The sequence below is a fragment of the Aythya ferina genome (genome assembly GCF_964211825.1).
Source record: "Aythya ferina genome assembly, chromosome: 10".
Classification (NCBI taxonomy): domain Eukaryota; kingdom Metazoa; phylum Chordata; class Aves; order Anseriformes; family Anatidae; genus Aythya; species Aythya ferina.
The window spans coordinates 14,635,738-14,652,553 of NC_140306.1; the positions used below are offsets into that span (position 1 = coordinate 14,635,738).

Here is a 16,816-nt window from a genome sequence, read left to right on the forward strand (position 1 = left end):
AAAGCTAAGCTCATATTTGACACTCTTCTAATGAAAACTTTTTTTTTTTTTTAACTTAACAGCTGATTTATGAAACTTAAAATTAAGGGACCGTCAAAACATACTTCACACCACTTCCATGCTCTTTATACTGTTTTGGTGTTAAGAAGGCTACCAGCAAACCACAAGTTTAAATATGTAGGAAGTAGGAAGCTTCAGCCCTGATAACACAAGTTGAGCCCAAGAGGTGTTTTGTTTTAAAACTTTAAGTGCCCGATGCCAATGCAAACAGTAAAAATAAGGAAACTCAGTACTCATTCAAGTGTTGCTCACTGAGCTCAGTATGGTAAGATTTTCTTTAGCAAAGTAAATAAATTATTAAATGAAATTTTCCTGAGCATTAACTAGGGTAGCTAAATCAGCATTAAATAACAGTAGGTGCAACTGAAAGAAGCTACATACACGTAAAGCAAATGCTAAATCCTTGCTCTGTAATGTGCCACAGAAGACCAGTCATGTTTTGTTTTTTTTTTTTTTTTTCCAAAAATGAGAAATTTCTTACCACTGAATCATCAATTTGAGAGATGTTATTGTGACTCATATCCAAAGTTGTTAAAGTTCTCCAAGTTGGAATAACTGCAGTCACTGGACAACTTGAAGATGCACCCTCTGGCTCCCACTGATCAAACTCTGAGGCCTCTGGCACCAGGATTTCCTGTTTAAGATGAGCACAGTAAAATGTTTACGTCTGCAATGAAAACTAACCATTCTGAAAATGGTCTAGCAAAGCCTGAAGTAGGGAAGGCTTCTAAGCTTTATAATCATCTAGATTAAAGTTACAGGTCTTAAAATACCAGTTTATTAGGTCAGGAATTATTTTGGATCTTCAGGGAGGGAATGCCAGCATTAGTAGACGATCCAAATTGGAGAATGCAAGGAACAATAAGGACTGAAAATTATGCTGCTAGATTATCCCTTGCCAAATCAAAGCACAGAAAAGAACAAGAGGTGAGCATTCAGTTCTGCATGATTAATAAGCATGCACTCTCATAAAACCACCACAAAAGTCCCTCTGAAGAAAACACCTGTAAACATTCCCTCCATGTGTTAAAAGTTGAGATTTTGAAAGGTTAGACAATTCTTTCAAGTTCCGTGGTTTTAAAAGCTGAACCTGCAGCAAACATAGAAAGCACGTGGACTCCAAATGGTTATTCCCACAACCCACGCACTACTTCTGCATGGGCTTTAAATATACACCAGAATTAGGAACTCACGCTTACCTTCATTGATGTTGCCGAGAAGCGAACACTCATTGTGGCTAGTGTGTGTTTCGATGAAGTCAGCCCTTTTATAAGCTTTCCCCCACAATGATGTATCTATTTTAGAAGAAAATTTTAGTTTGTTACAAAATCAGAAATGCTAGAACAAACAAATGAGTCATAGAAGAGGCACCTAAAAGCTTCAATATCAGGTTCTCTACTGTTACCAATTTTGAAAGTAGATATGGCACTCCATTAAAACCTTCTCCTGATAACACAAACAGGAGATCATCAGGCCGGGAAAACCAACATTTACTAAAGCAAGAAATTAGAGACAACTTTAGAAATGTGAAATTCAAATATTTATTTGAGCTAAGCTTCTTGTCCATCGACCTTCTATACACCCTCTGTATCCTTCAAGATGAAGCTACCCAGGCACTTTACAGGGCACAGTATTTTACTGTTACAAAAGAGGTGCCTCAAACTATGGCTCTTCCTGTAGACACTAATTAAGGTATTGTATGTTCTCTGCTGTATATATGAGAAGTGGGGCTTACCAGGGACTGAGGATACTACACCAAGTATTTAATATACTAGCAAGCTAATTATACAGACCAAGTCTAAGATTACAAAGTCTTTTTTATCTGTAGCTGAAGCTGGCACAGCATCAAAGGTCTGGTGGCTTCTGCCCAGCAACCAGGTACGACTTTGTAGATGGTTGCACAACGTGCTTGCCAACAGAAGTGGCAAATTTGGTGGCATATCAGGGAAAACACAGTGAACAGAAACAGAGCTTCGCCAGCCTTGAAAGAAATAATTCCCAGAGTACCACTGTTTATTTTTGAATGGTGTTTACTACTAGGTGAAAATGTCAGTCTGATGCCAATCAACCCAAACTTTTCACGAGCTTAGAGTTGTAAGTCTCCAAGAATAAGGAAAATTCCATATTAAGCAAAGTTACACAAGAAATTATCCACATCCACAGGAAAAAGACAGACAGGTGCTATTGTGCAGTAGCCTCTCTGCAGATATTAGACACTATCCCACTCTTCAGCCTCCTCTAGTTTCTTTCCCACTTTAAAATATCAATAAATCACTGACTTGAAGAATCCACTTCAGTTCTTAACCAACTGGAAGTCTCTTCTATCAATGCAGCACAAGAGTGGTCATGTACTAGAAAAGGTACTATACCCACCAAGAGTGGGGACACAGTACAGATCATGTGCCACAGCAGGACAAAACTGGATATTCTTTCTCTAGAAAAATTTGAAGTGGTCTGGAAAGTGTTTTATAAAATACTCATTAAACAACTTCTACTGAAAACTCCATCATTTGCATTAGAAGCAGACCACTAAAAAAAAAATTGCAAATTATCAAGCAAGAAGCAATACAGCCTAAAATGTACTTCCACTGACAACTTGCTTGTCAGGACATTTTCACACATAGTTGGTGTTTTCCAAATAAACAGCAGTGTGCAACAAGAGATTCCATTATAATTCAGTTATTAGATATTCAAGATAATGGAAAGCCACTATTTTATATTTGTGTATATGCTGGAAATCATTCTTTTTGAAGACACAGTGCAACCTAGTCTAAACATTTATATTTGTCATCCTTATTTCCATTACTTGTGAAAAAAATCATCTCAAATGAAAGATTCCATCTAAAGACTGCACTCAGTTCTAGCACCAAGTCTAAGTATACAGTTACTGATATTAGGAGATATGCAGCGGACATTGCATTCACAGAGTATAAAATCATGCAAGCAGTATCTCAGTCATACCTCTATTTGATGAAGTGATTTAAAAATTGACAGATCAAAAGGCAAGAGATGCTCCTGAATGTTACTGGTTCCAAAAGATCCCCCTGCTCCAGTGACCTGGTCATCAACAATTAAGAACGGAGTTAGTGCACATAATCCAATTTATCTCATTTCAGAAGGTCTTACACAGGCAGTATCAACAAAAAGTATCTTGGAATGCAAACAATGCTTCAAGTATGGATTGATTCCTGAACTTGCAGGCTCCACTCTTCAGAAAAAAATTTACTTGCAACTGCTAACTGCAGAAATAGAGCATTGAACTTGAACTGCCACCTTGTGTTTGCATTTTGTAACACAGGGAAGATACCACAGGCAAAACTGACCAAGGTTTCATTCTGAGCTTAACATGGCAGAGCCACTTTCCCTAGAAACAACTTCTCTGAAGCACTTTTTTTTTTTTTTTTAAAGACAGACCTGCCCCTGCCCTCAGTTCCACTACATGGGATGAAGTAGACAAGATGGGTTTGGAAAAAATATAGCACTCCATTGGTACACGTCTAATGAAATTACTTTTAAAGCAGCATCAAAAAAGACAGGCATTTCACTAATGTATCCTGTGAATATAATTTTGGGAGAAACCAAAGGTTTTTACCTGGTCTTATCTGCATCTTACAAACACTGAAAGGAGTCAGAAGCATACAGAAGGGCCAAAAATTCTGAAAAGATACACTGGCCTAACAAGCATCTACAAAAAATGTAGTGTTGAGAGAGTAACTCTTATCTACCTGGTCCTACCTACCACTAAGTCCAGTACCCACTAAGATTCTGTGACTACATAACTACAGAGACCACTTCTGAAAAGACCATACCAGACAGCATCTTTGTTAGAGAACAAGATACATATTCAAAGTTGGTAGAACAAGCATATTTAACATATTCTAAATGTCTGCATGGGGTTATTATCAGTAAAGTTATTGTATATTCACACTAGACTACAAATGTTTGCTAAGAATCATGTCAAAGTCTGGTATGAGTAATGTCTCCAGTATTTGTGCATGTACAGCTCACCTTTAAATACTTGAGCCTACAGGTGAAATCTAGAATATGACCCAGATCTGTTTTGGCATCTCCGTTAGCACATGTAGGCTTCCCCTGTAGCAACTGTTGAGTGACAGCATATAACTGCAAGGGTCTGATGGTAAAGACTTCTCCAGCCATTAATAACTGCTCTCCTGAAAAACAAGAGCATGATATAAGACACATTGCTGCAGTGAGTTGTACATCAGTGGTTATAATAAATTGTACATGGAAAATCTACAGTGAGAGAGGAAACATCTATCTCTTACTTTAAGCTCATGACTGAGGTACCAAAATAACGCCTTTTTTGCCACTTTGAAGAGGTACTAGAACAGTTGAATTAAACATTTTTACATCACAATAATCTAGCTGTTCAAATAGGCACTCATCATACAAGCACGAAGCTCCTAATACACCTAATGGCAAACTTCCCTCATTTTCCACAGGACAGGAATCAAAGCTCACAATCATATTAAACTTACTCAAATATATCCCTAAGTTTTGTAACAGTCAGGAGTTCTCCTATTCAGGAAAAGCAGTGCCTGCCATTTAAATAGCCCTTACAGCTTTTGCTACCTAAACACATAATTATAGCAAACACGATTTCTTGGAGAGCATAATGTCTTTCACCACAGTAAAAACAATGGAAAATCCTGGACACAAAATGCATCATCTTATATTTTTACTACCTCATTTTATTATAGAACTGTATTTGAGCAGTAGAAAACAGCACCATGAGGTTTAACATGGGGTACAGCAGTCAGAACATATACATAGAATCAATCTTTCTGCTCTGCCTTTTATGTACACCACATTGACTCATGGGCAAGAGCATCAGCTTCCATGGTAAGCGGAATTCTTGGAAATGCTCTAAGAAGTACACTTCCCTTTGGCTTCATTGGGAGCAAGTCCAGTAGTCCACAGTAAGGGAAGAACACACCAATATACAGTAGTGAGACTGCATGGGCTACAAAGTCAGGACAGATTTCTTCAGGAAATACCTTAATACCTTCCAAAATTAGCTGCGTAGCCCCTCTGAAATGGCTGTACCTAAAGTTAATTTACTGTCAGAACAATCTGAAACATGTTTCACCCAGCACCTCAGCCATCTGCAACACAGTAGCATCGAGCATGTCTTTCAAAAGAAAATAAGCAATGTTAAATCATTTTGCACACCTGCTGCCATTAAATAACCTAAAAGAGCTATTGCAGTTACAGGAAGTGTATCACATTTTCATCTGCTGGCATCAGAAAAGTCCTTTATTTACTGAGCAGAACTCTGGAACAATAATATTAATTTAGACATAAATTTATTTCTTGCTTTTAACACACACTGTATCAGCACTCATTGACATAATACAAACTTCCCTAAAGGTTATACAACACACCAAGATGGAAAGCTTAATGAAAACTTCTGCTCACCAGTACCACAACCTACCCTTTAACAACAAACTAGTGGGCCCTTTTCAAAGCATGAATTCACCAATTTGTTTCGTTTCTGAGAGTAATTGCACTACTGTTAGAGTTCCTCCCAAACTGCAGTTTGAATCAAAGTGCAAAAAGCAAGAAAAAGCTAAAGAGAAGTCTCAGATTTTGATATCCAAGATTCAGATCTCTAATTGACTGGAAAGTAAACAGAATGGGTATATGAATGCATCTCTTCATTCCCGGTTAAATTCTTGCAGGTGCTTTACCTTTGTGAAAGAGCTCTTCAGCCAACGCAGCAGTGATCCCATTGATCTCCTGCAAAGAATAAACCATTATTGGGTTAAACCAAAGAATAAACCAAATCAGGTCTGTCATTCACACACTTCTAGTTGCAATTTTTCCAATGTGCAGCTTTGCTGGTTTCCCTATTTTTGCTACGGTGCACTTTGAAACAAAAATAAACTGACCTTGTCATACTGATTTCTTTATAACTTGAAAATACTTCATAAAAATGACCTGAAATTATTTGATATTTCCAAGATTGAATATACTTAATTCCTTTCAAACAATCACATTCTGCGTATATTAAAAGGGCAACAGCATCAAGAGCAACTATTGCTAGTGGCCATTGGCCCAGCTCAGAAGAAGCTATTACAAGTACAGTGTTCTCCAAACAGGTATTTTAACATTCTGAAGAATAACCTAAGTGCAGCAAGCACTCAGCATTTCCTCAGAAAGCCAATATTGCATGAGCTCTACTTTAACAGGCCTACAGGGGAAAGATAAAAAGTAATTAGTCTTCTGGACCAGCTCTCTATTAAGCTCGCTGCAGAGAACAGCTCAGAAGCCTTTTTCTCTATTCTCTATCTTCTCTGCCATCCTGAACCTCCCCTGGAGGTCAACTTCCATTCCAGGCACTGATAATTCCAGAATGAAAGGAAAATGCTGAAAACTCAATGCAGGAATTTGTTCTTCCTAAATCCGAAGGTGCACAAAGATCAGAACAAGTTATTTCCCACCTGAGCATACTTCTCCCCATAAAAGCCAAATGTTTCATGGAAGTTCAGAAATAGTACTCAATATTCTCTCAAAGGCACACAAAAGGTACAAAATAAAACCATTTGTGATTGTGAAGCTTCCCCTAGACACACACATTTCATTTTAATGTAGCTGCTAAATGTAAACAGATATTACAGATCATTGCAAAATGCATATTTCATGAGTTTACTTCACTGACAAATCCCGTATGATTTGTAAGAGTATAAATCCACAGAACATCTGAAACGTTTCAGCTTATTCGATTAGGCAAACGTTTTAGAATGCACATTCTTAGTGTTACTGAAACCCCACTCACTGAAAACGAACAAAGCCTCCACATCACGGTTTTGGTAACAACAAGCCAGAACAAGTCAACAATTCTGACTCTTATTCTGAAACAACCAATTTCACTCATCTAGCATGCATGCTTAATTGAAAACTATACTCTCTGTATCCCTCTCACCATCTGGGGGACAGAGCAGACATTTTTCTATGTTTATAATTGAAACAAGATTATGACTTGGACTGTGCAGTGACTAGCACGCAAAAGCACGCTACTCTATTCCTTTGTCAGACCCACAAGAAACCTCTGTCTTAGCTCCAACTACTGACATGCTTCAGCCCCACAGAAGTCTGCTGTTTGCAGCTGCCTCTGAGCAGCGGTTTCTGAGCACTCCATCCTTTTCTTGCAAAAGCTACCTGAAAGTGAAACCAAAGCTTTTAAGGTAAGACAAAATATAAGACTGCAACAAAACAAGGATCCCTGCATCGCTGCAGACATCCTATTCAATGCCAAAGTGATGTTCTGTGTTGCTATCAATCACTTGCTACTGCTGCTCTTTGCCATGCTGTACCTGGCTTTCCCTTGCTGTATGTCAAGTGGTTTAAATATCGTTATGATAAGCTACCTGTTTCTATTCCATTTAGTTCTATTAGCCTTAGAAATAAAATTAAACAACCTTCACTGGAAATACTACAAATAAGAACAAACACGAAACATTGCAGCCTTACTTTATAGACTAATAATAAGGATAACAACAAGGATCATGCTGCCTCAAGAGAGCATGTGGTCTGTCCAATATTTTCAAAGATCAAAGTTCTGCAGGAAAATAGCTTTCCAGTAGAATTGCTATGGTAAATATTTAGCTTTACTGCTGAATAGCTAACTTTGTGAATAGTTAAAAGTACTCTGAAGTTACAAGCAAAAAACAACAGAGTTGGAGTTCATACATTAACCCAGATTCCCCTGTAGCAAAGAAATTTATATTAAGGAATACTTTTTTCTAAAACACAAGTGCAGCATAGAAACAGGGAAGCATTCATACCCAAATGATGCTAGATCTCTGGGAAAGAAAGATAAAAGGACGAACATTACAGCTAAACAAAAAAAATAGTCTGGCTGAAAAAAACAGGAGAGGGAAGTTCAGTCTGAAAAACAAACTTTGCTGAAACTGCTGCACTGAAACATTAATGGAAGGTCAGAACGTTCAAGAGAGAATAGCCACAGAGCAAAGAAATTATGCAACTTGCCAGGAATCAGGAAGCTTGTTCCATCTGTGCGGAACTGTCCCTATGTCACCAAAAACATTTTTCGTAAGTTTAAAACCTCTAAACCACTTCAGAGGACTCAGTCACAATACAAACCATTGCTTCTCAGTCAACTCTGCACGGCAATAGCAACACCGTGGAGCAAACCTTCTACTGTTTTATCTGAGTCAAACTACCAACTCTCACCAGGACACTTATGTGCATGAAACACAATTTAAATATTTTTTTCTTTTGTTGCTAAGGTTTAATCAACAGACCTAATGGATCACTTGTGACTCATTTCTGAAGCCTTTATATGAAACCATAAAGGGCCATCTCAGCACATCCCACCCCAAAGCAATTACTGTTGTCTCTTTCCATCGAGCTCTCCAGTGCATTTTCCTCTTTATAAGAAATCCACACTCCCCCTTACAACATGATGCCATGCTACAAAAAAAGCCTAATTATACACAAGAGATGAATAAACAATTTGCAATATGAACATGAAAGCAAGCCTTGACTTCTTTCTTAAAGCATTCCTCACTGTAACACTGTCTGCTGGCTGGAGCCATTTCTCCAGAGGCCACTCCATCAGCATGCTCTCCTGGAGAAGAGCTATTTTTCTTCGTTTGGCCTACTGGAAACTGTTTCAGTGTGAACCACAGCTCCAACCATTAACCGCCAAGTGGGGGAGGCAGCAGATCAATTATGTAATGTTCCTTCTGAGAGCCAGCACCGTTGACTTCAGCCTAACAACCAATTCAGCTGCAGATTTATTCACAGCTTCCAACTATTCTGCCAGTATTTATTTTCTGATCTTACTGTGCTGGCAAGTACTGTGGGTAGGGACTGTATCTGCTGCAATAAAGTTAGTGTCAGAAAACACCTTCAAAATGCTTCTTTATCACATCATGCAAAATGCTGAAAAAGAGCAGTTTCAGTTATTTTGTGAAGATTGCACAGAGCTCTGTTCAAGTTAGAACTGAGGAAGAACACTCAGGACTGCATTTTATATGCTAAAAATATGACTTACATATAAATGAAAGTGTAGGAAGTGTGACAGAACTTTTGGGGCAGTAACAGGGAACTTGGATAGAAGAGTTTGCAGGTAGACCTCTAATTCCTTTTGTCTTTTCTCCACCAGGCTTTTGGAATTTTTTCCAATAATCTTCTTCGGAGGTAACAGATTTTTATCTATTTTCTTTTCTGAGACAAGCTGAAAGACAAAGACCAGAGTTACCACCTGATATTCCATCTGAACATGTACAAAAGATGCAGCTGAACTAAGGTACAGGCTTCTGACGGAGGCTAGGACTGTCCATGCCAATATACCACAGTTCAAGAGGGGAATGTAACATAGGCATATGATATTGCTCATCCAAAAAAAAACAAACAAACAAAAAATACATTAGTGCAGTCCAGATGGCATCTACAGATATTCTTGCTCTGAGGAAAAAATTTATATTCCATCCAAAGTTCCACAAGCTGTTTTGTAAGAGATCAAGGCCACTGTTTTAACACCCTTACCTTTTCATGAAGGTCATGGAAATCACTGTAACGATGTTTGACTGTCCACTGATGACTGCCAACACTGACCTGAATGATGTATACCTGAAACAAAGCATGTAAAGTAAAGGAACTGCAAAAGCATTTGTCTCAAAGAAAAGCTGATATGTAGAGGCTAATGTAGCACTACAAGGCAATCCTACATTCACACAGTATGTAGAACCTAATCTGCATCTAATCTTTTAGTTAACTACAAACTAATCCACACTCTAAGGTGACTTTGCTGATGTCGGATGCTTAATCTCATTCACAAGGCTGCTCTGCAAACAACAACACATGGATTCTTTTTATTTTAAGGCGACAGTTATTTTTGCAACCCAAAGGTTAAAACAAACGAGATCTCTAAACTATTTTTCTCAACTTTTCTGCTAGCCAAGTCAGTATCCATAGCTACCCATGAGAAGCCTGAGATAGCAGCATCCCTTCTTCAATCCACCAAGTGGTGCAGCAGGCAGAAGAACCTGGCAAGCATCCTGCCATCACTTCACAGTTAAGCAGGAATCTTGTGCTCAGCTCTTCAGAAATCTAGGCAAATCCTCCGCCTGGCTCTATGTTAACCATTTAATTCATTTTGGGATAAAGCACATATAATGCAGCTTTCTGTTACAACCATGCCCAAATATTCATTACAATTATGTAAGGCAACCTAATATTTCTTTAGACAAAACTATTTTAACTCTAGTTAAAAATATTTAACTATGCATGTACTAAAGAGACTCAGCTCAAAATTTCCATTGCAGGTGACTTTCCCCAGTTGAACACTAGCAATTCTGTAGGAAGCTCCCAATCCGCCTTTGGACAAACCAGAAACAAACTATCTCAGAGAAACATGAAATCTAGGAAATAAAACACGAGGTAGAAAAAGACAGGGCTCAGCAGAACCAGTTCTACAACTGCTTGAAAATAAATTCAACTTGGGAAAAAAAATCATAATCAAACCTCAGCAGCATTTAATACAGCTCAGAACCCGATTCCTATCGGGGATCACACAGATCCGACTGATTGCTACTCTAAGGATGATGCACACCTAGCTGGTCATTCCACCTGAGGAAACAAAAAGCAGAGCTGATTTTCAGTCTGTTACATAAAACGCAGCCAGTTTTCACTTACTCGTAGTCCACACCAGCAGAGTACCAGATGTTAAACAGAATACCTCTTGCATTTTAAAAGTGGAACTGGATCTCATATTTTGTAAGCATCTGATGCACAGGCTTGCTGAACAAAACCCAAGTCCTGCAGAGCACCGAAACAAGATGTCTGCCTAGTGCATACAGCAAGGGACACGTCAGTGCTTGGGTGAGTACTGAGAACACAGACAAATGCCCACACAGAATTACAACCTCAATTAAGGCCTGCAACCCATTTCCCATCATGTTGCGTTAGGAAACTGCTGGCCAGGATTATTCACCGTGCTGATGCCAAACTAGAACAGGAATAACCCGAGTATCCTAAAGTACCTCGTAACCCTGATGAAAGAGAGGGGGGCTCAAAGAAAGCTTTTGTTAAAATTGAGAATTAAGAGTGCTATGCACAGAAGCCATAATGAAATCACTAGCTCGTTTTAAACACTGACTGTGCTAGATTATGGCAGATCAAGCAGCATAGCGAAATGCAATTCAGACTGAATATCTAATGAATAAAAACTCAGATCAGACATTGAAAACCCAGTACACCGCACAGCTCCCAGCTGATCGCTCATCAGACAAGGAAGCAATACACCTCTGCCCCGTGTACACCACACAGTGAGCATAACAAAGGCTTCGTTCCCTTCTGCTGACATGACAAGCCCTGACCACTTCCAGAATCAGAGCACTGAGCCAAACATACAGTCTGGTCAGGAAAACACCCAGGGCAGATGTTTTAGATGCACCAGTGCAATTCCTCAGATGAAGTCTCTAAAGAGCCCCAGCATTCCCCATGTCTTCACCCCTCAGTCTGCATCAGTACACAGAGCGACAGGAACAGATCTCACGTTAATCCACCAGCTGCCATCACCTTGACGGATACAAATGCACGAAGCTTGTGTGTTCGAGACATGCTTCAACTCAGAAATCAATCATTGTAAAGCAAAACCAACCAAACAAACATCCTGAGGTTTAAAAAAACTCCAGATAGCTATCTAAGTACATGTCCAACTGGGCATACTAATAATAAGGCCAGGAGCTGAAGTTCAGGTTCCTGCCTGCCTGCCCATCGAGCCGACTGCTAGGAGGCATGCACAGGGAGATGAATAATGCTGCACCACCTCCCAGACAGCGCTGTTTGCCATGTGAAGTCTCCACCTGCATTTACAACAGACCGCGTCTCCATCCGGATCAACGGGAAAGCATTTACATCCCCAGGCTGGCAGCCTGGGAGCCCACCTCCCAGTGGTCCTATTAAATGATTCTGTGTAATAATTTTTCTATGCCTATCTATAAATTAATCTCTTTGGAAAGTGTTTACCATACCTAGAGCTGTATTTTTTCATTATTTTCTTACTAGTTACTTCAAAGTGCTCACAGTTCAGTCTGCTCTCCCCACACAGCAGGCCTTTCATCTCCCCACATTTTTAAAAAGTGAAATGCTTACTAAAAAAAATAGGACGTATAGCTTTTAAACCAGATGTTGCTGAACTTCTGATTCCAGACTGCCTTTTGTATATTTTATGTAGAAGTGACAAAGAACTGCTCTTCTCGTTTTACATGGAGAACTTGCATTTCTGCAACTTCCAGCTCCAAGCGTTGGTGCTGTCAAGAGAACAAGGATGTGACAGAACTGCCCACAGCCACGCAGAGCCCGGGGCACAGGTGTAACTGCAGCTACTAGGTCCCAAATTACAGAACAGTGACACAACCACATCGCCTCCTCCCTGCCTCCTCGGAGCAGGGAGACAGGTCACACCCATTCAAGGAAGCCACAGTCTTTTCCTTAAATATCAAAGCCAGTATTTATATTAAAAACAGCTGCAAAAGACAGGAAAGGCAGGAAAGTGACTTTAGGCCAAACAAATGCATAGCAGGAAACAAATGAAGCACTGGCAACCTCAAGGCCATCCAGCAGACAGCCAGTCTTCGGTCAGTATCCAGCTAGACCAGCATACACAGGGGCTTCTTCCAAAGACAAGGGTGTAAATAAGACCACCACTATCCCGATCACTACACGTTGATGGGTACAGGTACATCCTTGCTGCCACTGTTGTCTCTAATCTTTACCACATTTAACCAACTTTTACACCAGCTAATACATGCACTTCTGCTCCAGTACAGGTCTGTCAGGTCCTTAATGCCACAAAACTGAGTTTTAAACACCAAATGCCAATGTTTGCAAACCATTTCGCCTCGTGAATCCTTTTGTAAATCGTTTCCATTTTAATTTAAAAATACACTCCTGCATTTCTAATGGCTTGGGCCTTCTTATGCAGGCTGGCTGCAGGTCTGGAGCCCTGCTAACAGTTTCCACAGCTGTACACAAACAGGCAAGCTCAGTGCTTTGCCTCACTTGAACCTGCAGCAAGAAAATCAAATCAGGACCAGTTACTGGCAAATCTTGCCCTCCAAACACACGATTTTTACAGGCCCCAAGAAAAGCGGAATTAAAACAGCGTATATCCAGAACTCTAGTCACTAAAAAAAGAAAACAGGCCTTGAAAAAATACACTGCCATCAGCCTAGCTGCTGCTATCCCCAACCCTGAGCTGATCTGCTTGAACAGTACACGTAGCTACTAATTCACCCCGTGAAATAACCTCTGAGAGAGAGGGAACAGATAACATTTGGACATTTCCTCAAATTCACCTGAATTTCCCATTCGGGGGTATTAAACAACACTCATTAAAATCCTTAATGCTAACGTTAACCCCTCTCAGCCAACACGGGACTTTGAAACCAAACTTGCTGGGGGATGAACCACATCCTAGCCAAGTCCTAGGCAGCAGCACAGCTCCTGTGAAAGCCCATCACGCAGCTAAGTCGCCAGACAGATGTAAAACAATTTTCAAGAGCCTATTCCAAGCTTCTAACAAACCCCGAGCGCTGGGTGGATTTCTGTACAGGTCCGTAAACACGGCCACTGGCTGCCAGGCCCAAACAACGACAGTTCAGGGCTGTCAGCCTGGGGTTAAACTCTTTGTGTACATCAGCTGTGTGAATTCTGTCCTACCCAACCGAGGAGCTGCTCCCCTGCTGCTCAGCTTTTCTCTGGGACCCTCCTGGGTGGCAGCAACCCGAAGCATGACTTGGAGCTGTAACGTGCGTTGCTTATGACCGCTGCTCCCTTTTCCTTTTGTCTCCCTGTCAGCAGGAAGGATCCAGAGGTCCCTGTGTGTGTTTGGCCAGGCCGATCCCCAGCACGGCAGCAGCAAACACCGCTAATTACATAACCATCAGGGCTGCGTGCCCGAGATGCGCTGCCTGCGAGCCCGCTGAGGTATGCTTGGCGGTGAGCTCCGAGGCACCGCAAAGCCGGCTGATTACAAAATAAGTAAATAAACTTATTTCTTTTTTTTTTTTTTTTTTTTTTTTTTTTTGCCGCCCTCTCTTTTTGTTCAGCGCGAGGGGAAGCAGCGCGGCCCCGACCCACCCGCTCCGCTGACCCGAGGGGCTCCAGCCCGGCCCCGGGGCTCCTCCAGCCCCCTGAGGGAGCCGTGCACGGCCCCGGGGCCGCGTCCCCGTCCCCGTTCCCCCCCCTCCGCCGCCGCCCCCCCTCGCACCGTGTAGCTCTCCACCAGCTCCGAGCCCAGGACGCGGGCCTCCCGCGGCAGCTCCTCGCCGTCCTCACCCGCTGCCGCCTCCATGGCGCCGGGGGAAGGCCGCTGTGACGGGACGGGACGGGTCAGGGTCAGGGTCGGGCCCCGCCGCCCTCACGCCGCCGCCCCCCGCTGACCGCCGCCCTCACCCGCCCCGGCCCCCGGCCCGCCCCGCGCCGCCGCCGCCGCCATCTTGGCTCGGCCCCCGCAGGGCGGCGGGCACCGCCCCACGGCTCTTATTGGAGGCCGCGGGGAGGGACCAGAGAGCGGGGGGCGGGGCTAAGGGGAGAGGGGCGGGGCTTGGGGGGTGCTGCGCGTGCGGGGCGGGTGCTGGGGGCTCGGGGTGAGGTGTGCAGTAAAGCAGCGTGTGAGCTGTGCGATGCAACATCGTGTGTGCTGTGCGATGCTGCACGGTGCGAGCGGGGCTGTGCGATGCTGCACGGTGTGAGCTGTGCAATGCAACATCATGTGTGCTGTGCCATGCTGTGCAATGCAACACGGTGTGAGCTGTGCAATGCTGTGTGCACTGTGCTGTGCAATGCAATACAGTGTGTGCTGTGCTGTGCAATGCAGTGTGCGCTGTACTGTGTAATGCAACGCTGCGTGTGCTGTGCAATGCTGTGTGCACTGTGCTGTGCATTGCAGCTCTGTGTGTGCCATGCCATGCTGTGCAATGCAACACAGTGTGTGCTGTGCAATGCAGTGTGCACTGTGCTGTGCAATGCAATACAGTGTGAGCTGTGCAATGCTGTGTGCGCTGTGCTGTGCATTGCAGCACCGTGTGTGCCGTGCCATGCTGTGCAATGCAACACGGTATGAGCTGTGCAATGCAGTGTGCACTGTGTTGTGCAATGCAACATTGTGTGTGCTGTGCAGTGCTGTGTGCACTGTGCTGTGCATTGCAGCTCCGTGTGTGCCGTGCCATGCTGTGCAATGCAACACAGTGTGCACTGTGCTGTGCAATGCAGCACAGTGTGTGCTGTGCAATGCACTACGATGTGTGCCGTGCTGTGCAATGCAACATGGTGTGAGCTGAGTGCTCTGTGTTGTGCAATGCAGCACAGTGCATGCTGTGCTGTACTGTGTAATGCAGCACAGTGTGAGCTGTGCAATGCAGTGTGCACTGTGTTGTGCAATGGAGCACCATGTGTGCCATGCTGTGCAATGGAGCACCATGTGTGCTGTGCAGTGCAACACAGCGTGAGCTTTGCAATGCAGTGTGCACAGTACTGTGCAATGCAGCACTGTGTGTGCCATGCTGTGCAATGCAACATGGTGCTGTGCAGCACAGTGTGTGCTGTACAATGCAACACCATGTGCTGTGCAATGCAACATGGTGCTGTGCAATGCAGTGTGGTGCTGTGTAGCACAGCTCTGTGCAATGCAACACAGCACTGTGCAATGTGATGCATCGTGGTACTGTGCTGTGCTATGCGATGCTGTTTAGTGCAGCTTTTGGTGGTGATTTGGTGATTTGTGGCCACCATGTGCTGCTGAAGGTTGGGACACATCTGCGTGGTGTGGAGGCACTGCAGCAGAGCTGTGACAATTTCCTGGTGCCACCTGGCAAACAGGTCTGCTTTTAATTTCACCCCAGTGTGCTTTTCCTTGGTCTCATCTGGCAGACAATATGTGTAAGGAGAAGGCACAAATAGAAAAAGCAGTCCAGGAGGGATTTCCTAGTGCTGCCCCACAGTGCTGCTGAGAGGTGAGCTAATAAGTAATTTTGGAGAGCGACTTTAATTAAGCATCCTCTGATTGTTCCTGAAAGCAAGACACGTTCAGGTAGAAGCAAAATCCCAGATTATTTTCCCCATGAGATGTCAGCTTCCCAGGTGCAGGATGGGGGATGCTTGTGGCCATGCAAACACCCCTGGCCTCCACTAAAACCACAATTTAGCTGGGCTTTCGATTTCCTTGTATGTGCCCTAATGAACGTGTGGTTTGCAGTGGGGTTGCAGCTGCCTGGAAAAGAAAACCTAAAGTGACATTGTGGGGATGGACATCAGCCTTGGATGCATCCTGCTGCATCCTGGGACTGTTCTCAGCCAGGACAGTGGGACTCTGCCAACTGCGGCTGCCCTGCCATGAAAACCAGCATTTTCTGCATTTTCTTATATTCAAGACAAGCAAGATACTAATCCACTCCAATTCCAAAGGGCAGCATGCTTTAAAAATTAATTCCTTAAATGCAACTATTTTTCTTTTTAATGCTGAGCCTGGCTGTAGAGGGGGTGCCCACAGAGGCACGCTCTGTAGCAGGCTCTGCAGCAAATTGCTATTTTGTGACTGAAAACCTCGCCATGCCCCTGACACAGAGGCTCCTGTGCCCTCTGCACCCAGCCGTGCCCTGGCTTCTTGCTGCCACCACCACCAGGCACTGGTGAGAGCCACTTCGGCTTGGCATTCAACAGGGACATCGATTTTATTTTATTATTTTATTTTATTTTATTT

At 42.9% G+C, this 16,816-nt stretch overlaps 1 protein-coding gene across 5 annotated transcripts in view; it reads right to left on the bottom strand.

The window, feature by feature from the left end:
* The window catches only part of NISCH (nischarin), a 28,920-nt gene extending 14,435 nt beyond the window's left edge, over positions 1 to 14,485 (bottom strand). For all 5 annotated transcript variants that reach the window (XR_014696434.1, XR_014696435.1, XM_084530815.1 and 2 more), the window contains exons 1-8: positions 14,327 to 14,485; positions 9,598 to 9,681; positions 9,104 to 9,286; positions 5,772 to 5,820; positions 4,069 to 4,232; positions 3,022 to 3,117; positions 1,260 to 1,355; positions 542 to 694 (exon numbers count right to left, since the gene is read on the bottom strand). Coding sequence is in view for 3 of the 5 variants with exons in the window: in XM_084530815.1 (XP_084386941.1) it covers positions 542 to 694; positions 1,260 to 1,355; positions 3,022 to 3,117; positions 4,069 to 4,232; positions 5,772 to 5,820; positions 9,104 to 9,286; positions 9,598 to 9,681; positions 14,327 to 14,410 (909 nt within the window). In the remaining 2 variants the exon portion in view is untranslated. The remainder of the gene's footprint in view (positions 1 to 541; positions 695 to 1,259; positions 1,356 to 3,021; positions 3,118 to 4,068; positions 4,233 to 5,771; positions 5,821 to 9,103; positions 9,287 to 9,597; positions 9,682 to 14,326) is intronic.
* Between the last annotated feature and the right edge of the window lie 2,331 nt (positions 14,486 to 16,816).